The following is an 18333-nucleotide window of genomic DNA, read 5'->3' as shown; positions in this document are numbered from 1 at the left end:
TGTGTTTTTACTACCAATTGCATGTGAAAGGTCTTTGGAAAGTAAATTTATGTATTTTTTATATTTTATATTATTATATTGGAAGAAGACGAAGATGATGTAAGAAGCTAAGACAGTTAGAGTGTATTAAATTGTTGCTAATATAATTTGTGAGTAATTGGAAGTTAGTGACTATTTTCAAAGGCGCATTAAATTAATAGCTTCAAAAACAGCTAATAATTTTATTTTTATCTTCACCGAACACCGCTTTTCTTTTAATTCTCATGTTCTTTCCTCTACCATTAATCTTTTTCACTCTTCAACAACCACAAAGTTTAGTTTGGATTGAACGCTCCTAATGAAGACAATTTCATACTCAAGATCAAGGAAATTTGAATTCGAGATCTCTGGTTAATGATGAAAGAGTACCACTTACTATTCTACCACAACCTTTTGTTGGTTAGAATTGTAATTGACTCAACTTAATGGTCCACAATATAACGTACTTATAACGTACTTCCTGTTGTCCATCTTGTATTCCTAAGATACTTAGAACAAAACTTTGAAGAACTTGGTAAGAAACAACAAAGTTTAAAGAGTATTTTCAAGCTAGAAAATAAAAACTAGTAGAGAAAATAGAATCAGAAACAGATTAGAAACAATATAGAAATATTTTTCTCAAAGAAATAAAACCGAGCCCACTGAATGCACAGTGTCCCCCTAAGGAAATTATTCCCCTCAAGTACCCGAGGTTAATGGAATATATCCTCCCATGATAGAACGATCTTACTCACTGGTGTATCGGTACCTAAAATCACGGTGTCAGCAAACCACTCAACGGTAGTAAAATACACTTAGAATACTAGATTTAGTAGTAGTAGAAGAAGTCCAGAAAAATTAGTTCCACTAAAATGAGAGGAAATCTCTCAATTTATAGAAAACAAAGGGTAGTGTGAAAAGGTTCTTATTGTGCCTTACCGGAAAGGTCACAAACCTTTGGAAAAGTCATAATCTTTCGGAAAGGTCACAACCTTTCATAAAAGTCACAACTCTTCATAAAAGTCATAACTTTTCATAAAAGTCACAACTTTTCATAAAAGTCACAACTTTTCATAAAATCGCAACTCATCATTTTCCATTCACACCTTTTAAAACCCAACAATCCCCCGCATGAATGGGGAATGACTCCAAGACAAAGAAACGGACAAGTATGTGTACTTTACAAGCAAGAATTAATTGCATTTGGATAAGTAGGTTTCCCTCTGGACTTTCCGTAGTGAACATATGTCGGATATACTCGGTCAATCGGTAAATGCGATATCTTTGAACCATCGAGCTTTGGTGTATACCTAGACAACCATATGTCACACAATTAACCCTTTACCATTTATGGTTCTTACGGTTGTGTTCGTTTCAGCCATGAACACCTCCTGGTTTCATGAATGTATAGAGAAATGGGCTTTTGACAATCATCCTCTTTGAAGCGGCTTACACTTCACGCTCACATAGGTGATTTCTAAACGTGTTATCGCGTAGATACTCTATTTGGTTAAATCTGCCAAACTTAGCAAATCATTAAAAACTTTAAGCTTTATTAACTCATTAACAAGCCTTAATGTTGTATCCTTGTTCCTGAGTATTGTCTTCATCATGGGAATAGATTGAGTTGGTTGACAATGCCGAACCGTCAGTCACAACTTTGTTTTTCTCCTTGAATCTAGCTCTTGGGATCTCTAGTCTGCTAGATAGAGTTACCACCATGATGACTTGTCCTAAGTCGTAAACCCATTCCCTTAGATGATCTTTCAACTTTCTCTCTAGTTAGGCCTTTTTGTAAGTGGATCCGACACATAATCCTTTGACTTTACATAGTCAATTGTGATAATTCCACTAGAGAGTAGTTTTCTAACGATATCATGTCTATATCTTATATGACGAGACTTTCCATTATACATCATGCGCCATGCCCTACCTATTGCATCTTGACTATGAAAGTGTATGTATACTGATGCCAAAGGTTTGGGCCAAAAAGAATATCTATCAAGAAATTTCGAAGTCTTTAAACTTGTTCACCGACCTTATCTAGAGCACCTGGCTCAGAACTCATTGAAGAGCTAGCGATACATGTCTTTTTGGAAAATTTTCAAGAGACTGCTCCTCCACCAAGAGTAAATACATATTCACTCGTAGATTTTACTTCATTTGATCTCGGTGATCCAATTTGCATTACTATATCCTTTCAATACTGTAGGATATTTGTATAATGCAAGACATAGTTTTGAGTATGTTTTAAATACCCCAAAACTCTTTTCATTGTCATCCAATGAGTTTGATTGAGATTATTCATGAACCGACTCAGTTTATTAATAGCGCATGCTACATCTGATCGCGTACACTTTCTGATATACATCATACTTCCCAATACTCTAGCATAATCTAATTGTGAGTCACTTTCACCTTCATTCTTTTGAAGTGCAAAACTCACATTATTGGAGTCTTGACAATATTAAAATTCAAATATTTGAATTAGTCAAGTACCTTTTCAATGTAATGAGACCATGACAATGCTAAACATCTTGGAGTTCTAAGAATTCTTATACCTAAGATCACATCAGCAACTCCACGATCTTTCATATCAAAGTTGCTTTCTAGCATATGTTTAGTAGCATTTACGTTATTAGTGTCTCTACTGATGATCAACATATCACCAATATACAAACAAACAACGACCTTGTGATTTTAATGTAAACACATTTATCACTTCCATCATTCATTTACCAACATAGTTTGGTCAAATTTCTTATGTCATTGTTTGGGTGCTTGTTTTAGTTCATAAAGTGACTTAACAAGTTCGCACACTTTCTTTTCTTTACCAGGAACCTCAAAACCCTCGGGCTGTTCCATGTAAATTTCTTCCTCCAATTCTCTATTTATGAAAATTGTTTTCACATTCATTTGATGAATTTGGAGGTCATATACCGCAACTAATTCAATTAACATCCGAATGAATGTAATTCTAGTTACTGGCGAGTATGTGTCGACAAAATTAAAACCTTATTTTTGTCTACAACCTTTGACAAAAAGTCTTGCTTTGTATTTGTCAATAGTTCCATCGACTTTCATTTTCCTTCTGACGATTCACTTTGAGCCCAAAGGTTTATTTTCCGGAAGAAAGTTAATTAACTTCCAATATGGTTGCTCAAGATTGAATCAATCTCACTATTGACACCATCTTTTCAAAAGGATGAGTCTACAGAAGACACAAGAAATGTTACAGAATTATATTCGAAGGAAGTAGATGTCCTTTGACATTTACTACGCCTCTCAATCTCTTTATTAAGTATATTCTCCATTTTTTTTTATTTCCAAGGTCTTTTAGACCCTTCACTAGACTACTCGAGTCTAATTTTACAGTCCACAGTCATAGGTCCTATTTTAATCCTTTTAGTAATAGGAACTTGGACTTTGGCTAGACACCCCACACTTTGAAATATTTCAAGTTAGATTTCCTTCCTTTCCATTTCTCATATGGAATAGATTGTGTCCTGAATAAACAAAACTTTTTATTGCTTTCTTTCTGAAAAGACAACTTTTTGTTGTTCCTTTTTGCTGTAAGGATTGCTTCTCCACACAAGTTTTGTGGTAAACTGAACTTATAAGTAATGTAGCCATCATTTCCTCCAAAGTTCATTTTTTTTTCATTCTGCAATTCCATTAGATTTAGGTGAATATGGTAGTAGTTTGATGGATAAATCCACTTTCCAAACATATTTTTGCAAAAAGGAGATTTATATTCTCCATCCCTATCACTTCTTATCTTTTTTCCCAACTGATTTCAACTTCAATTTTATATTGCCTAGACGTTTCCATTGCTTTATCCTTACCATCAGCAAATATACATAACCGTTTCAAATGCAATTGTCAATAAAAGTTATGATATACTTTTTCCCACCACGAGATGGTGTTGACTTCATATCACAAATATCAGTGTAAATCAACTCTAAGGAATTAGAATTTCTTTCAACAGATTTATAATAATGCTCAGCATACTTAGATTCCACACCACCTTGACATTTTTATTTATTGCACTCAAAGTTAGACAAAACTTCTAAGTTGATCGGTTTTCCTTACAAGGTTTTGTAATTGACATGCCCCAAGTGTTCATGTCACAAACAGTTTGACTTAAGCAAATAGGAACAAATAAAAATATTGAGTTTGAAAAGCTCTCCGCGAGGTACCTTTTTCTCACAAATATTTTGTTCCTATTTCTTACAATTTTGCGTGATACAAACATTGTTTAGAGTCATCACTGATAGATAATTTAGAAGGAGAAAAACAAAGAATACATAAGAGGAGAAGAATTTCCTGGAGAACTTAGTCATTTTATTCATAACTTCAAGCCTATATATAGGCAAATACTTAACAGATAATCCATTTAAACAGGACACATATCAGTCCTATTATCAACTTACTCCAAAAAAATAGAGCACATGACTCCTAAAGCAAGCATAACTCTTTACTCCACTAATTCCTAAAAATCAAAACAACCTACAAACTGCTGCAATTAAAAAGAATTAAAACTCCTAAAGACTAGGTCAACTGCCAACAGAAAACTACGACTAAACTTTCAACAGTTCTCCCTTAAACTGATGTTTGCTAACAGTAAGTTTATGTCTTTGATTGTACATACACCTAGCAGCCTTCTAAGTTTCATGAATGACTCCGTCTTCAAAGCCTTGGTGAAAATATCGGCAACTTGATCTTCGCTCCTGCAGTAAATCAGATCAATTGTTCCATTATTGCTAAGATCTCTTAAGAAATAAAACTTCACATCAATGTGCTTGCTTCTTCCATGTAGCACCGAATTCTTGGATAGCTGAATTGTTGAATCATTGTCACAAAAAATCTTAGTGGCTTCTGCTTGCTTGAATTTTAACTCCTCCAAAAGTCTCTTCAACCAAATAGCTTGACAAGCACAAGCAGTCGCAACAACAAACTCGGCTTCTGTAGTAGACAAAGTGACAATTGGTTGCTTCTTAGCCGACCATGAAATAGCACCGGACCCGAACATAAAAGCATAGCCTGAAGTGCTTTTCCTGTCATCGCGATCACCAACATAATCACTGTCCGTATACCTAAGAAGATTGGACTTTTCACTCTTCTTATAAACTAGTCCAAAGTCTCTCGTTCCTTGCAAGTAACGGAGAATTCTCTTGGCTGCCAGCAAGTGCATTTCTGTGGGATTCTCCATGTACCTGCTGATTAAACTCACAGAGTACATTATGTTAGGCCTTGTAGCAGTGAGATACATCAAACTGCCTACAATTTGTTTGTAAAGTGTGCTGTCAACTTTCTTTCCAGTAGGATCTTCGTGCAGCTTCAAACCAAGTTCAACAGAAGTGTTAACTGGATTGCAATCCATCATCTGAAATCTTTCTAGAATTTCCTTTATATACTTCTTCTGAGAAATGAAGATCCCTTTCCCAGATTGCACTACCTCTATGTCAAGAAAGTAATGCATCAATCCGAGGTCAGACATTTCAAACTCATCCATCATTGACTTCTTGAATTCCTCAAACATGGCACCACAATTTCCAGTAAAAATGAGATCATCAACATATAAGCAGATAATGAGCATTTTTCTTTCATCTATAATCTTAACAAAAAGTGTATGCTCATAAGGACATTTCGAAAAACCAACTTTTAGAAAATAGCCCTCAATGCGACTATACCAAGCTCGAGGAGCTTGTTTTAGACCATAGAGGGCCTTTTTAAACCTATAAACCTTATGCTCATTTCCAATTTCAACATAACCAGGGGGTTGTTCAACAAATATCTGTTCCTCCAAGTGTCCATGTAAAAACGCCGACTTGACATCTAGTTGGAAAATAGGCCAAGAATTCTGAGCTGCCAATGCGATAACCAATTTGATTGTATCATGCCTAGCAACAGGAGAAAATACTTCTGTATAGTCGATCCCATATTGTTGCTTATACCCCTTTGCCACTAAACGTGCCTTGTACCTATCAACTTTGCCATTTTCCTTCAACTTTGTTTTGAACACCCATTTCAGTCCAATGGTTTTCTGTCCCTTTGGAAGATCAGACAACTCCCAAGTATCATTTCGTTTGATGGCATCAATTTCATCATCCATTGCTTTTCTCCAATTTTCTTCCTTTACAACACTTTCAAAACATGTAGGATCGCAATCTAAATACAAAGCAAAGTGAGTAATTGGATCTTCAATTCCAGTTACCTTGTAATCCTTCATCCAAACAGGCCTTCTTCTAACACGCCCAAGAGTTTGAGTTGTTTCTTCATTTGCTACAACATCTGGTGGTGGAGTTATAGGGGCTGAATCTGATAAATTTTCAAACGTACAAAGTGTTGAAAATTGCTCTTGTTTTGCGTCATTGTCATAGAGGATTTGGGAAGCAGGCTGCTGCCTATTCCATTCCCCAGTGTTTTCCTCATCAAAAGTAACATCCCTGCTAATAACAATCTTCTTAGTCAACGGATTAAACAACTTATATGCTTTGGAAGACTCACTTACACCAAGAAAGACACATTTTTCAGCCTTATTGTCAAGTTTCTTCCTTCTTTCATCCGGCACATGGGCATATGCAATGCATCCAAAAATTCTAAAATGATCTACTGTTGGTTTTCTCCCATTCCATGGCTCCTCTGGTGTCATATTTTTAACAGAAAAAGTTGGGCTTCTGTTTAAAATATGAACACTCCAATTCACTGACTCTGGCCAGAAAGTTTTTTGAATGCTTCCTCTCAATAGCATACTTCTCACCATGTTGATGATGGTTCTGTTCTTCCTTTCTGACACACCATTTTGTTGTGGTGTATATGCAGCTGTAAGCTCTCTCCGAATGCCATGATCTGCACAGAATACTTCAAATTCTTTTGAGCAATATTCACCACCACGATCAGTTCGGAGAGCCTTAATGGTTTTTCCTGCTTCATTTTGCACACGTACTTTGAAGCTTTTAAATGTTGAAAAAACTTCAGATTTTTCTTCCATAAAATAAACCCATGTTTTTCTTGAAAAATCATCTGTAAAAGTGATTAAATACCGTTTACCTCCATTAGACGTTGGGTTTATTGGACCACAAAGATCTGAATGTACCAGCTCCAGAACATCCTTTGCTCTCCATGACTTTTCTTTGTGAAATTGAGAGCGAGGTTGTTTGCCAACAACACATACTTCACAAATTTTGGAAGGTGTTGTAATTTGAGGAAGACCACTGACCATGTTTTTCTGTTGGAGTGTCTTCAAGACTCCAAAACTCAAGTGACCATATCGGAAGTGCCACAGCCATGATGAATCCTTTACTTCAGCCATCAAACAAGATTGAATGTTATCAATCTTCAGTGGAAACAATCTGTTGGAGCTCATTTGAACTAGTGCAATAGCTCCTCTTTCAGGATCATAAATTTCACACTCTCCCTTCTTGATAGTAATGACATAACCTTTTTCTTGCAATTGACCAGCACTAAGTAAATTACTTTTCAAGTCAGGAACATACAACACATTAGAAATTGTTTCCACAAAACCATTCTTGGTTTTAATCTTGATGTCACCTTTCCCCATCACTTCTACAGTTGAACAATCACCAAAAACCACAGTAGAACGAAACTTTTCATCCAAAGATGAAAAAGAAAATTTGCTTCCGCACATGTGATTACTGCATCCAGTATCTACATACCAAATATCAGATTCATGTTCTGTTCTAGCATGGTCAACCATTAACAATGTTTCTACTTCCTTATTTTCGACAAAATTGGCACTTTCATCTCTTTCTTTGTCATTAGGAAGTCTAGTGTAACAATCTGATGCATAGTGACCAAATTTGTGACATCTGTAACATTCTACCTTGGATTTGTCATGGTTTCGACCTCTGCCTTGAGACTGATCAGTGTTGGTTTTGAAATTTCTACTGAAATCTCTTTCTCCATGATCTCCTCTTCCTCGGCCTCTACCTCTACCTCTTCCTCTATAGTTCCTGGAATAAGTATTAGTAGAAGCCTTCAATGCATGCTCCTGTGCTCCAGAACTTCGGTTCATCTTCTGTTCATGAACTAGTAAAGAAGTTTGCAGTTCATCAAGAGATAGTTCATCTATATCCTTTGATTCTTCGATTGAGCAGACAACATAATTGTATTTTGATGTAAGAGATTGTAAAATTTTCTCCACAATGGCTACATCATTTATCTTCTCACCGTGGAATCGCATCTTATTGGTTATTTCCATGGTTCTAGCACAATAGTTTGTGACAGATTCTCCTTCCTTCATCTCCAGTGTTTCAAAATCCTTTCTCAAAGCTTGAAGCTGTGCGCGCTTCACCCTGCTTGAGCCTTGATACTTCTTCTTCATGGAATCCCAAATATCCTTGGAAGTTTCTTTGCAAAGAATAGTTTCCAAGATGGGACAATCAATTGCCTGAAAGAGATAATTCTTCGCTTTCAGATCTTTTAGCTTTTTCGCTTCCAACTCTGCCTTTTGAGCATTTGTCAAAACTTCGCCTTCCATCGGAGTGCCAATGCCATCCTGAATGATTGGCCAATACTCTTTTGACCGTTAGAAGTTTTCCATCAACATGCTCCAATGGTCATAGTGACCATCAAAGCGAGGAATTGCTGCTTGCACAAAATTATTTTCAGTAGCCATGAGATAATCTGAAAAGAAATATATGGCTGCCTCACTTGTTGTCACTCTTAGGATAACCTAGCGCTGATACCACTGATAGGGAATTTAGAAAGAGAAAAACAAAGAATACGTAAGAAGAGAAAGGAATTTGCTGGAGAACTTAGTCGTTTTATTCATAACTTCAAGCCTATATATAGGCAAATACTTAACAGATAATCCATTTAAACAGGACACATATCAGTCCTATTATCAACTTACTCCAAAAAAATAGAGCACATGACTCCTAAAGCAAGCATAACTCTTTACTCCACTAATTCCTAAAAATCAAAACAACCTGCAAACTGCTGCAATTAAAAAGAATTAAAACTCCTAAAGACTAGGTCAACTGCCAACAGAAAACTACGACTAAACTTTCAACACTACGCACTTTTTTATTTATTTATTTGATCGAGAACTCAAATTTATTTTCTTCTAATGAAATGAAGAAACAGGTATCACAATTAGAGTTGTTAATGTGAGCTAGGTTTAAATGTTACTTGGTTAGATATGAACTTAAGCTAATTTGAAACTCTTAATCTTAATTCTTTAATGTGCATGATTGATTTTTAAGATCCGTTCTAATGAAGTTTTTAACCACACGATACGCACGCTAAGTATTTTTCTTTTGCACTCATATACAAGTATGGATCTATATAAGGTATCAAATGCGGGTTCTCAAGAATCTAATGACTTTTTTATGTTTATATTGAGAAATTTATTAAATATATAAGTATTATTTGTTGCGAAAATCAGTAACAAAGTAAATTCTTGGTGGAGTTACATAAATGGATTAGCTTAAGTTTTGTTGCTCTCGTCAATAAGAGTTTGATTTCCATTGGACACTTGTAATACACTTGCGCCGGAGTCTTGTCAAAATGAGAAAACTTTTTTCTGTCCATATGAATAGTGACATAAAAAAGTTGACCCGCGTCAGGTGGGTGATTATCCAATTTTGAGTTTATCACGTAAAAATTATTTTGCATTACTTTATATCATTGAGAAAAAAATATTTATTTGTGCACGTCCTAAATTGAAGGGCATAATTATCAGTTAAGACTAAGTTAAAAAGGGTATGTATGTCTTATGTCTAGTCCCTTCAGGGACATCCGATAAAAAAATCTGTCATTCTACTTTCTACTATATTAGAAGCATGGGCAGCAATCCTTGGTATCAACATGTCTGCTTATAGTAATTTTTTTAATTTATCAAGAACATTTTAGTCATTTCAGTTTATACCCGACTTCATCTCTCAGTGCTCTCATCTATGCATTGAAGAAGAGGAAGATGAAAGTTTCTTTCCGAGCATAATCTTAGGGCCTTCCATCTTCTCTGAGTACAACTTCAATTTTCAAGTAATTTGCTAGGTCTCTCTTCAATTTTTTGCTTCGATTTCTTCACTTGCTTTCTCCCCCACGGTTTTTTGGTTTCAATTTTTCATCTGTTTTTTCTAGATTTAGTGGTATATATATATATATATATATATATGGGCTGATGAAGTTTGAATGTCACTTGAATTAAAAGAGGAAAAATGGCAGTATGAATATTGAGAGAACCACGAAAAAGTAAATAAATTGATGTCCTCAATGTTTCATTCTACTCTAGCTTCTCCAATTACTGACTTCCATCATTTTCACATGCTTCCACCGATTTTCATCTTCAATTTCTCCAAGTACTGTTGCAATTTTAAGGCAGTCTTTTGTCCTCTCAAAATTGTTTTGTATTCTTGAACTATTTTTTGTGGAGGGTTTTAATTTACATATGGTAAAACAATTCATTAGTAAGTTCATAAGAGCTTTTACACTTTGTTAATTGTTAATAAGAGACTTGGAGTGTTAATCTTGACAAGTTTTTATAGTTCCTTTCGTTGGCTGGCGTTTATGCATATTCCTAAAAAGTAAGTATATTTTCAATTTTAAGGTATGTCAGGGTACAAGTATTCACAAGCTATTGATTTACACACACAAGCGACTGAATTGGACAGTAGAATATTGTATACTAGACTAATTATGGCTTTAACACACCAAATTTGAGGAATATGACATCACAAAACAGGACGGAACAAATAGCTATATCAACTGCATATTACTTGTCTATTATCAAATTATTCTTATGTGTAAGTTTGGTGGTTTAGTACTATTGTTGCTCCGCAATCACTATGTGTGAGACAACACAAAAATACAATAGACATTTTCTATTTTAACCACATGCTGGAAGACCAAGTTTTCTTAGTTTGGTACAATGACGACATTGGCTATATTTTATCTGAATCAAGAGGGAGTTCAGATATTCATTCATTGCAAATTCGTAGTTTCGATTGATCCTCAAAAGTCAAAACTGAATGGAGAATCGATACACATATGTATGTTCGTTTATGAAATCAGTAACTTTGATGTATCGAGAGCTTCTTCCTGACTATTCTCGCCTTATAAATATTCCCAACTATTGTCGTGTCATATGTATTGGTCCGTGCGAAGCACGGGCAATGAATCATCTAGTATGCCTAAACAAACAGACAATAATGTGACAATACAAAATAGAATTAAGAAGTGGAAATGTAATGTTTGTGTTGTACTGTATTGTTGTAATTCACACCTTGTTTGGGTAGTTGTACTGTATTGTTAGTCTAAATGTAATGTTTGTGTTGATTGTTATTTAAGTTTTATTGTATTGTATCGTTTAAATCTATCGCTGGTGGCATGGGCTCCATATCAACCAAAAAGATCTAACAATCCATATCAACCCATATAAAGTTGGTGGGCTCCGGGGCCTCATAAACAGTGCAACAAAAACAACTTTTAACGGCAATAAATAGACACATTAATAAAGAGTGTTAAAGTCTTTACCGACATTAGTTAAGTGTCATTAGATCTAATGTTGCTAAAGCCTTTAGGGACACATACAAAGAGTGCTAATTGCCGCAAAAAATACATATTTAGAGGCAATTGCTAATTAATTGCCGCTAAAGCTCATTTTTTATGTAGTGAAAGTTGGTGGCGGAAATAGGCGTTAAAAATGGTGTGAGTATAAGTGGTGGTTCTCCAACTCATTACGGAGATTCTCATAAAGTTTTTTGAAAAAAAAAACTTGGTGCTTCGGGGCGTCAGATCCATGGGCTATAACACACGAAAAATCGAGGATTTTTTGAGTTCATAAAAAAGCATGTAAATGCGGAAATATGCGTTACAAAAATGGTGTGAGTATATGTGGTAGTTGCCCAACTCATTACGGAGGTCCTCTTAAAGTTTTTTGAGAAGAAAATTTTGGGTGCTCCGTTTTGCCAGATCCATGGGGCTCACCTACGAGACCTACATACGGCTCGTGAATTGGACGACGGACCGTCCTGATGAACTGTTGAAAATTACAGAAAACTTGACATTTTTGGAAAAAAAATGACTGGCCGACCATGGACATCACTTTTTTCAATCTTTTAAAATTTATTTATCCCTTCACCAATGATTATTTGTTTATTAGAACATTTTACTATCTCAAGTTGATGTTCATGTGATTCCACAAAAATATCAAATAGTAACACTTCCTGAAAGCAAAAGGATAAAATCAATTAAAAATGATTGATTGAAGGATAAATGATAAGATGTTATAATTATCATTTTCCTTTACGTTATTAATGTTCGTTACTACGTAATCTTATATGTTAGATAATATAATGTTTTAGTTTTAATTACTGATAGATTTTAAATATTATTTTATAAATTTCGTAATATTAAATTTCCGCGCGAAGCGCGAATAATTTTACTAGTTCTTGTTTAAACAACAGCTGAAGTGGCTAGCAGTATAGGAAGTTGAATTGCAACCTCAGCTTCTAAGTTAAAAAGTTCCCTAATAAAAAGAAAGGCATAAAACGAAAAAGTGTCATTAACTTGGCCTCAATTGGTATCTATGTCTTTCAATTTTGAACGTGCATAACTAGATATTTAAATTTGAATATAGTTGAACAAGTAGATACACACGTGATATGTGACAATTTGTAACCTACATGGTGTCCTACATGTATTATGTCACAAAAAGTGTATGTTTACTTGTGCAATATAATATAAGTTTAAGTGTTTACTTGTGTACACCGAAATCGAAGGACATAACTGTTAGTTCAGATCAAATTAAATGGTATGTTTATATATTATGCCTAAAAACAGATAATAATGCGACAATACAGAAGTAGAATTAAGAAGCGGAAATAGAGCAGCAATGAAGTGCGTTTAAATACATTTAGTTACTTTTGTATAAAAACTTGGAGACTGTCACATCCTGTGTTTTCTTCAATCGTTCTTTTGATATTCAAAGCTGAAACCCCTAGAGAGTCCGTGCAGTCAAACAGTTCAATACGTCTTAGGGTTAGAATATCCGCAAAGCTTGGGGGGATCTCCTTGATCTCCTTGAAACCGGGCAATCCACTTATAACTAGCTTCTCAAGCACAGGAAACGATTCCTCTGAAGCTTTCCATTCTTCTATCTGCATAAAGAATAATCCCAAGTATTTGAGTGCAGCAAACTCCACATTTGTGACATCCCAACAATATCTCATAGAAGCAAATCCCATAGATAATTGAAGACTCTCAAGCTTCTTCAGTCTTGCAATGTTTAAAACCATTTCTTCCGTCAAGAAACAGGTGGCAAGGTCCAAATGCCTAAGATTTGAAGGGAACACACAATACCTCTCCCATCCAACTAATTCAAATAATTGTATTAAAGGGAGCTCCAGAGTAAGAAAATGAAGGTGACTATGAACTTCCGCTATGGGAAACAAAGGAAACTCAGGTACATCTTTAACGTTGAGGCCGAGTTCTTCAAGATTCAGAAACATCCACCAGGGCCTTGCATTCATATTATCCAAGCATATATCACAAGTGCCAAAACTCTTCATGTTCTCTAGCATAGTGGTTGAAGAACTTTCTTGCTCATTATTTTCCAATACCATGAAAAAACAGTCTATTTTCACATGCCTTAGGTTCGTCATTTCTGATAAAGTAGCAGCCCTTAGGCTTAACTTCTCATCACTTGACTTGAGCTGCAGAGTTTGGAGATTGTTTAGGTGTGATATCCACTTCAATTCAAATTGTTTGACACAAAGTGCAAGGTATCTCAACTCAGTTAGCGATTGAATTGCAGTACCCCATGAATCTGGCAATTCCACATCCATCAAATCCAATGCCCGAACAAATCTTAATTTAACAAGTAAATTGAAAGGATTTGAATATTGGTTATTCCACGTATTGAGTTTTGGATGAGCAATGAACTCCAAAGAGTTTGTTTCCTTGAAATCGAGCATTGGAATCTTATCCAGCTGGTAGTTGGAATGATCTAATTGTTTAACAAGATCATCATGAATATAAATGCACAACCGTGATTCCATGGAATGCAAATGTTGATACGGATTGAATGGCACTGCAAGCTGCATATACTTGTCTTCTGTGAGTTTTCTCAAGCAGAACTCACGCACTACATCATGAAGTGAGCAGTATTCTACATCACGATAAAATCTCATTCCGGAGACCATTATTAGGCTTCTGTTAAGCAAATCAGTCATGCAGACTCGACATGCTTTCTCCATGTTCTCTGTTCCGGCATTCAATACAAACTCTTCAGCCATCCACAACTTCAGCAGATGGTCCACTGGGATCTTATGGTCCTCTGGAAACAATGCCATGTAAAGAAGGCAAGGCTTTAAGTGATCTTCTAAATGGTCATAACTTGATTGTATCACCTTCATACTCTGCTCTCCTAAAGCAAGGGAACTTAAGTCATTTGCAACCTCGAGCCACAAGGACGCTTCCCTTTCCCTTTTTGCTATAATTCCAGCAATCAAGACAACCACAAGAGGCAATCCCTTACAGTGTAGGGAAACTTGTAACCCTGCTTCCAGTAGATCCGGGGGACAACTCTCTCCTCGAAATACCTTCTTCTCCAATAATTCCCAACTCTCTTCGGACGTTAGAAAGTTAAGAGAATAAGGATCACTGTGGTGCTGAAGTTGCTTAGTCACTTTTTCAATTCGTGTTGTGACCATTACTCTGCTTCCACATTCACCTTGAGGGAAACATATTCCCAAATCTTCCCATGCCTTGACATCCCAAATGTCATCTAATACGATAAGGTATCTCTTGCCTATTAGAACCTTGCGCAACATGTCAGCTACATCATCGTCCTCTTTGATTTTGATCTTATCATTTGTAGCTTGTTTGAAAATCTCAACCAATAACGTCCTCCTATCATATGCTTGCGACACAGAACACCATGCTTTAACATCAAAGTAATTAACAATAGAGGGATTGTTGTATACCTTTTTTGCCAAAGTTGTTTTACCTAGTCCGGGCATCCCATAGATGGAGATAACATCCTGCTTCTTAGTTCCTCGTATCAATTTATTCATTATAATTTCTGCATGTTTCTCAAAGCCGACAACTACATCATCATAAATTGATGTAATACTAGGTTTGTTTGAAGTCTCTCCAGAAGAAAGAGTTCCTTTTCCACAAGTGCCAACAACCTCCATGGCTTGAGTTAATTGCTTTGTCACCTTTCATAAAAGAAATGAAACCAACGTCATTTCAGAATTCAGAATTTAGAGAAGAAAAAAACCAAACCCAAACATATCAAAGTAATGTAACATATAAAGGGTATTTTCTTTCAGTTACTGGAGATATTAATTCTAGGCCCCCCTGAGTCAAAATTCGCTACTCAATAATCTTTTATACAGTGATTCATCAAATTTTGTTTAAATCCCTTTCCCTTATAGTGGCAGATCGGATCCCAGACTTAAATATGCGAGTTTCACCTTAATATTCTTTCTTAGTATTGACAAAGAAAAATGGAATAATTCGTCAATTGATACGATTACAGAGAATTACAGAGAAGAAACAAATTCCAGGAGTAATCTCGAGGAATATGAACAACTAGTTCAGGAATTAAACCAGAGAATTCAGCTAAAGAGAAAAATATAGAGAGAAGAAAACAATCTTATCATCAATGAATGTCTATTATCTAATACAATCCCTTTATAAGCTCCTAGAGATGGCTAAATCAGTTAAAACCCAAAGCTACAGTAATAACAGAATTTAACCATCTGACAGTAAAGTTTCGAAGCTCAAATTTTAAAATAAAAAAACAGATCAATGAAGAAGATGAAATGTGGTAATATATAAATATTATACATAGTTATGATTCGTAATTTCTAATTTAGTTTTATAAATATTATACATAGTTATGATTCGTAATTTCTAATTTAGTTTATGTTGATCAGTATAGAGAAATAGCAAGCAGCATGTATGAGTTAGTTAGTTAGTTAGAAGGGTCCAGATCCCAAGAATCAGTTAGTAAGTTTGTTAGAGTCATAAGTGTGTATATATATATCTCAGTAGCTGATGTAAGTCTCATTCACGTGAATACAATGTAAAGACAACTCTATGTGAACTCAATAACATCTCTTCTTTTCTTCTCTTCTTCTCTACTCTTTCTCCAATCACTTAAAGCTCTTAAGCTCCATCAATGGAGTTATCAGTTTAACAACTCTAAAATTTAACTTCTGAATGGAACAAAACCCCTAGTAAATAAGTAGAGAAGCAAATAAAATAAAATAAAATAAAAGTTCAAAATAACCAAGAAAAAACTGATTAAAGAATAGTAATGAATAATGATGTGAAGAAAATAGAGTAAAATGTATGAAAAAAAAAAAAAAACAATTTAGAAATCTGACCTTAATTGGGTTATTGAGAAGATTGCTTACTTTGATGCTTTTGTGTTCAGAGAAATGGAAACTGATCAGAAAAATAGAGGAAGGAGATGGTGGACTTGAATGATATAAATAATTGTTGATTAAACAAATAAATAAATAAATACATATTATTTTAAACTCTCAATCAACAGCTGTAGCCTGTATTTATTGAACCCCACGTTTCCAATCGGAAAAGATAACTTTGTTTATGCTTCCATTTCATATTATTTAATTCACGTTCATCTGACATTTTACTTGATATAATGGTACAGTATTAAAAAATAAAGAAGACTTTTTATGATTATATTTTAAATTTTATGATTTTAACTTTGAGTATGTCATATGAAAAGTTGAAATTAAAGTGTTGTCAAAAAAGAATGAAAAATGTTATTCTTTTTTAAAAAAATTAAAAAGAAAGAAGATCATTTTATTTTTTTGAACGAAGGAAGTACCCCTATAATTTATTTTACTAGTTCTGACCACGTGTGTCTCATGCTAAGTTGTGCAGAGTTGTTATAACGATATATATATATATATATATATATATATATATATATATATATATACTTGGACATGTATGTTGCTCATGTATTCCATGCTAATTAAGTACAAGAACTTTTAAAATATTATAATAAGTGCGTGATAAGTTGCACTAAAATTGAAGAAAAATATACAAGCTCAAACCAATAACTTCAATTATGCAATTCTTATAATATATCAAATATTCAATTTGATAAAAGGTTCTTTTGTTTAATATGTCATAACTCATAATTTAAATGTCAAGTGTGATTTCAAAATATTTCTTGTCTTAAGTTTTGCATATTTTTTTCACCTTTGTAGTCTCCACCTTTTCACATTTGCATACGTATTAAGAAGTTGTTGTCGAATAAGAGTAGTGTTTTATATAGAAATTAGATCAATCTATGTCTTCCTTAAGATGACTAGTAGATGATCATTGTGCAATAACTTGCATAGTAATTGGAGAGAAAATATACAAGCTCAAACCAGTGAATGATGAGCTTAATCAATCAAGATTATTATCAGTATAAGCTACATCATGCTGCTGAAATATTGCTATCAAATGAACTTCAAAAGTAATATTTGAACAATTTTAATATGTAATTTTTGTAATGTATCATATATTCAACTTGATAAAATTTCTTTTTAATATGCCACAACACATAAATTAAGCGTCTCTTATTAATTCAAAATATTTCATGTTCTAAATTTTTTGCCTTCTTTCTAAGGAAAACAAAAGAAGCTCAGTTGGCAATTGTGGAAACTACTAACCGGCCAACTGCCTTGAGTTAATTGTTCAGTCACCTTTCATTAGGAAAACAGTTGGAAAAAAAACATTATTTTATAGAGTAGTAACACAGAGGTGTTATAATTGTAAGAAAAAAAATTACAAAAAGAATCCGATTAAGGAACTGCACTGTATAATTGTAACATCCGACAATTTGAAATAGCTTTGAAGAGGCTTAGGATTGGAAATTTTCTTTTTTTGGAAAGAATTTTAAAGTTTTGGAAATTTGGCTAAGTATGGAAAAGGTGAGTTTTTGGCCAACTTTGATCAGTCGTAACTTCTAGCTCATGATGAGTTAGAAGTTTTTCCAGTTATGGTTGCATATTCCTCGGAACGATCTTTCCAACGCCACCGAGTTTGCTCAATTCCGAGTCCGTATGAGCGAGTTATGACCTTTGAAAGTTGGGCAGTTGACAAGGAAATCCGTCCGGGAATCATTAAGGGCATTTTGGTCTTTTCCCTAGCCTTTTATTTTGGTTTTATAAATGTGTTAGGCTGATCATTTTGATCAGTTTTACCATTTTAAAAGAAGTGAGAGTGAGGGTTTTGAGAGAAGAAGAAGAGAAGAAGAAGAGAAGAAGAGAAGAAGAGGAGATCAAGCAAGGAGATCATCGTGGATTTTCG

General features: G+C 34.5%; 1 protein-coding gene across 1 annotated transcript in view; it reads right to left on the bottom strand.

Annotated features, from left to right (window-relative positions):
- Window positions 1-12748: 12748 nt before the first annotated feature.
- Window positions 12749-18333, bottom strand: part of LOC125875029 (putative late blight resistance protein homolog R1B-16) — a 58673-nt gene continuing 53088 nt past the window's right edge. The window contains exon 2 of the mRNA XM_049556083.1: window positions 12749-15209. Coding sequence (XP_049412040.1) covers window positions 12906-15185 — 2280 coding nt within the window. The 5' untranslated portion in view covers window positions 15186-15209 and the 3' untranslated portion in view covers window positions 12749-12905. The remainder of the gene's footprint in view (window positions 15210-18333) is intronic.

This window comes from Solanum stenotomum, chromosome 8, assembly GCF_019186545.1.
Source record: "Solanum stenotomum isolate F172 chromosome 8, ASM1918654v1, whole genome shotgun sequence".
NCBI classification, from domain to species: domain Eukaryota; kingdom Viridiplantae; phylum Streptophyta; class Magnoliopsida; order Solanales; family Solanaceae; genus Solanum; species Solanum stenotomum.
The sequence above is the reverse complement of the archived record's forward strand: the minus strand, read 5'-3'. Positions and strand labels throughout refer to the sequence as shown.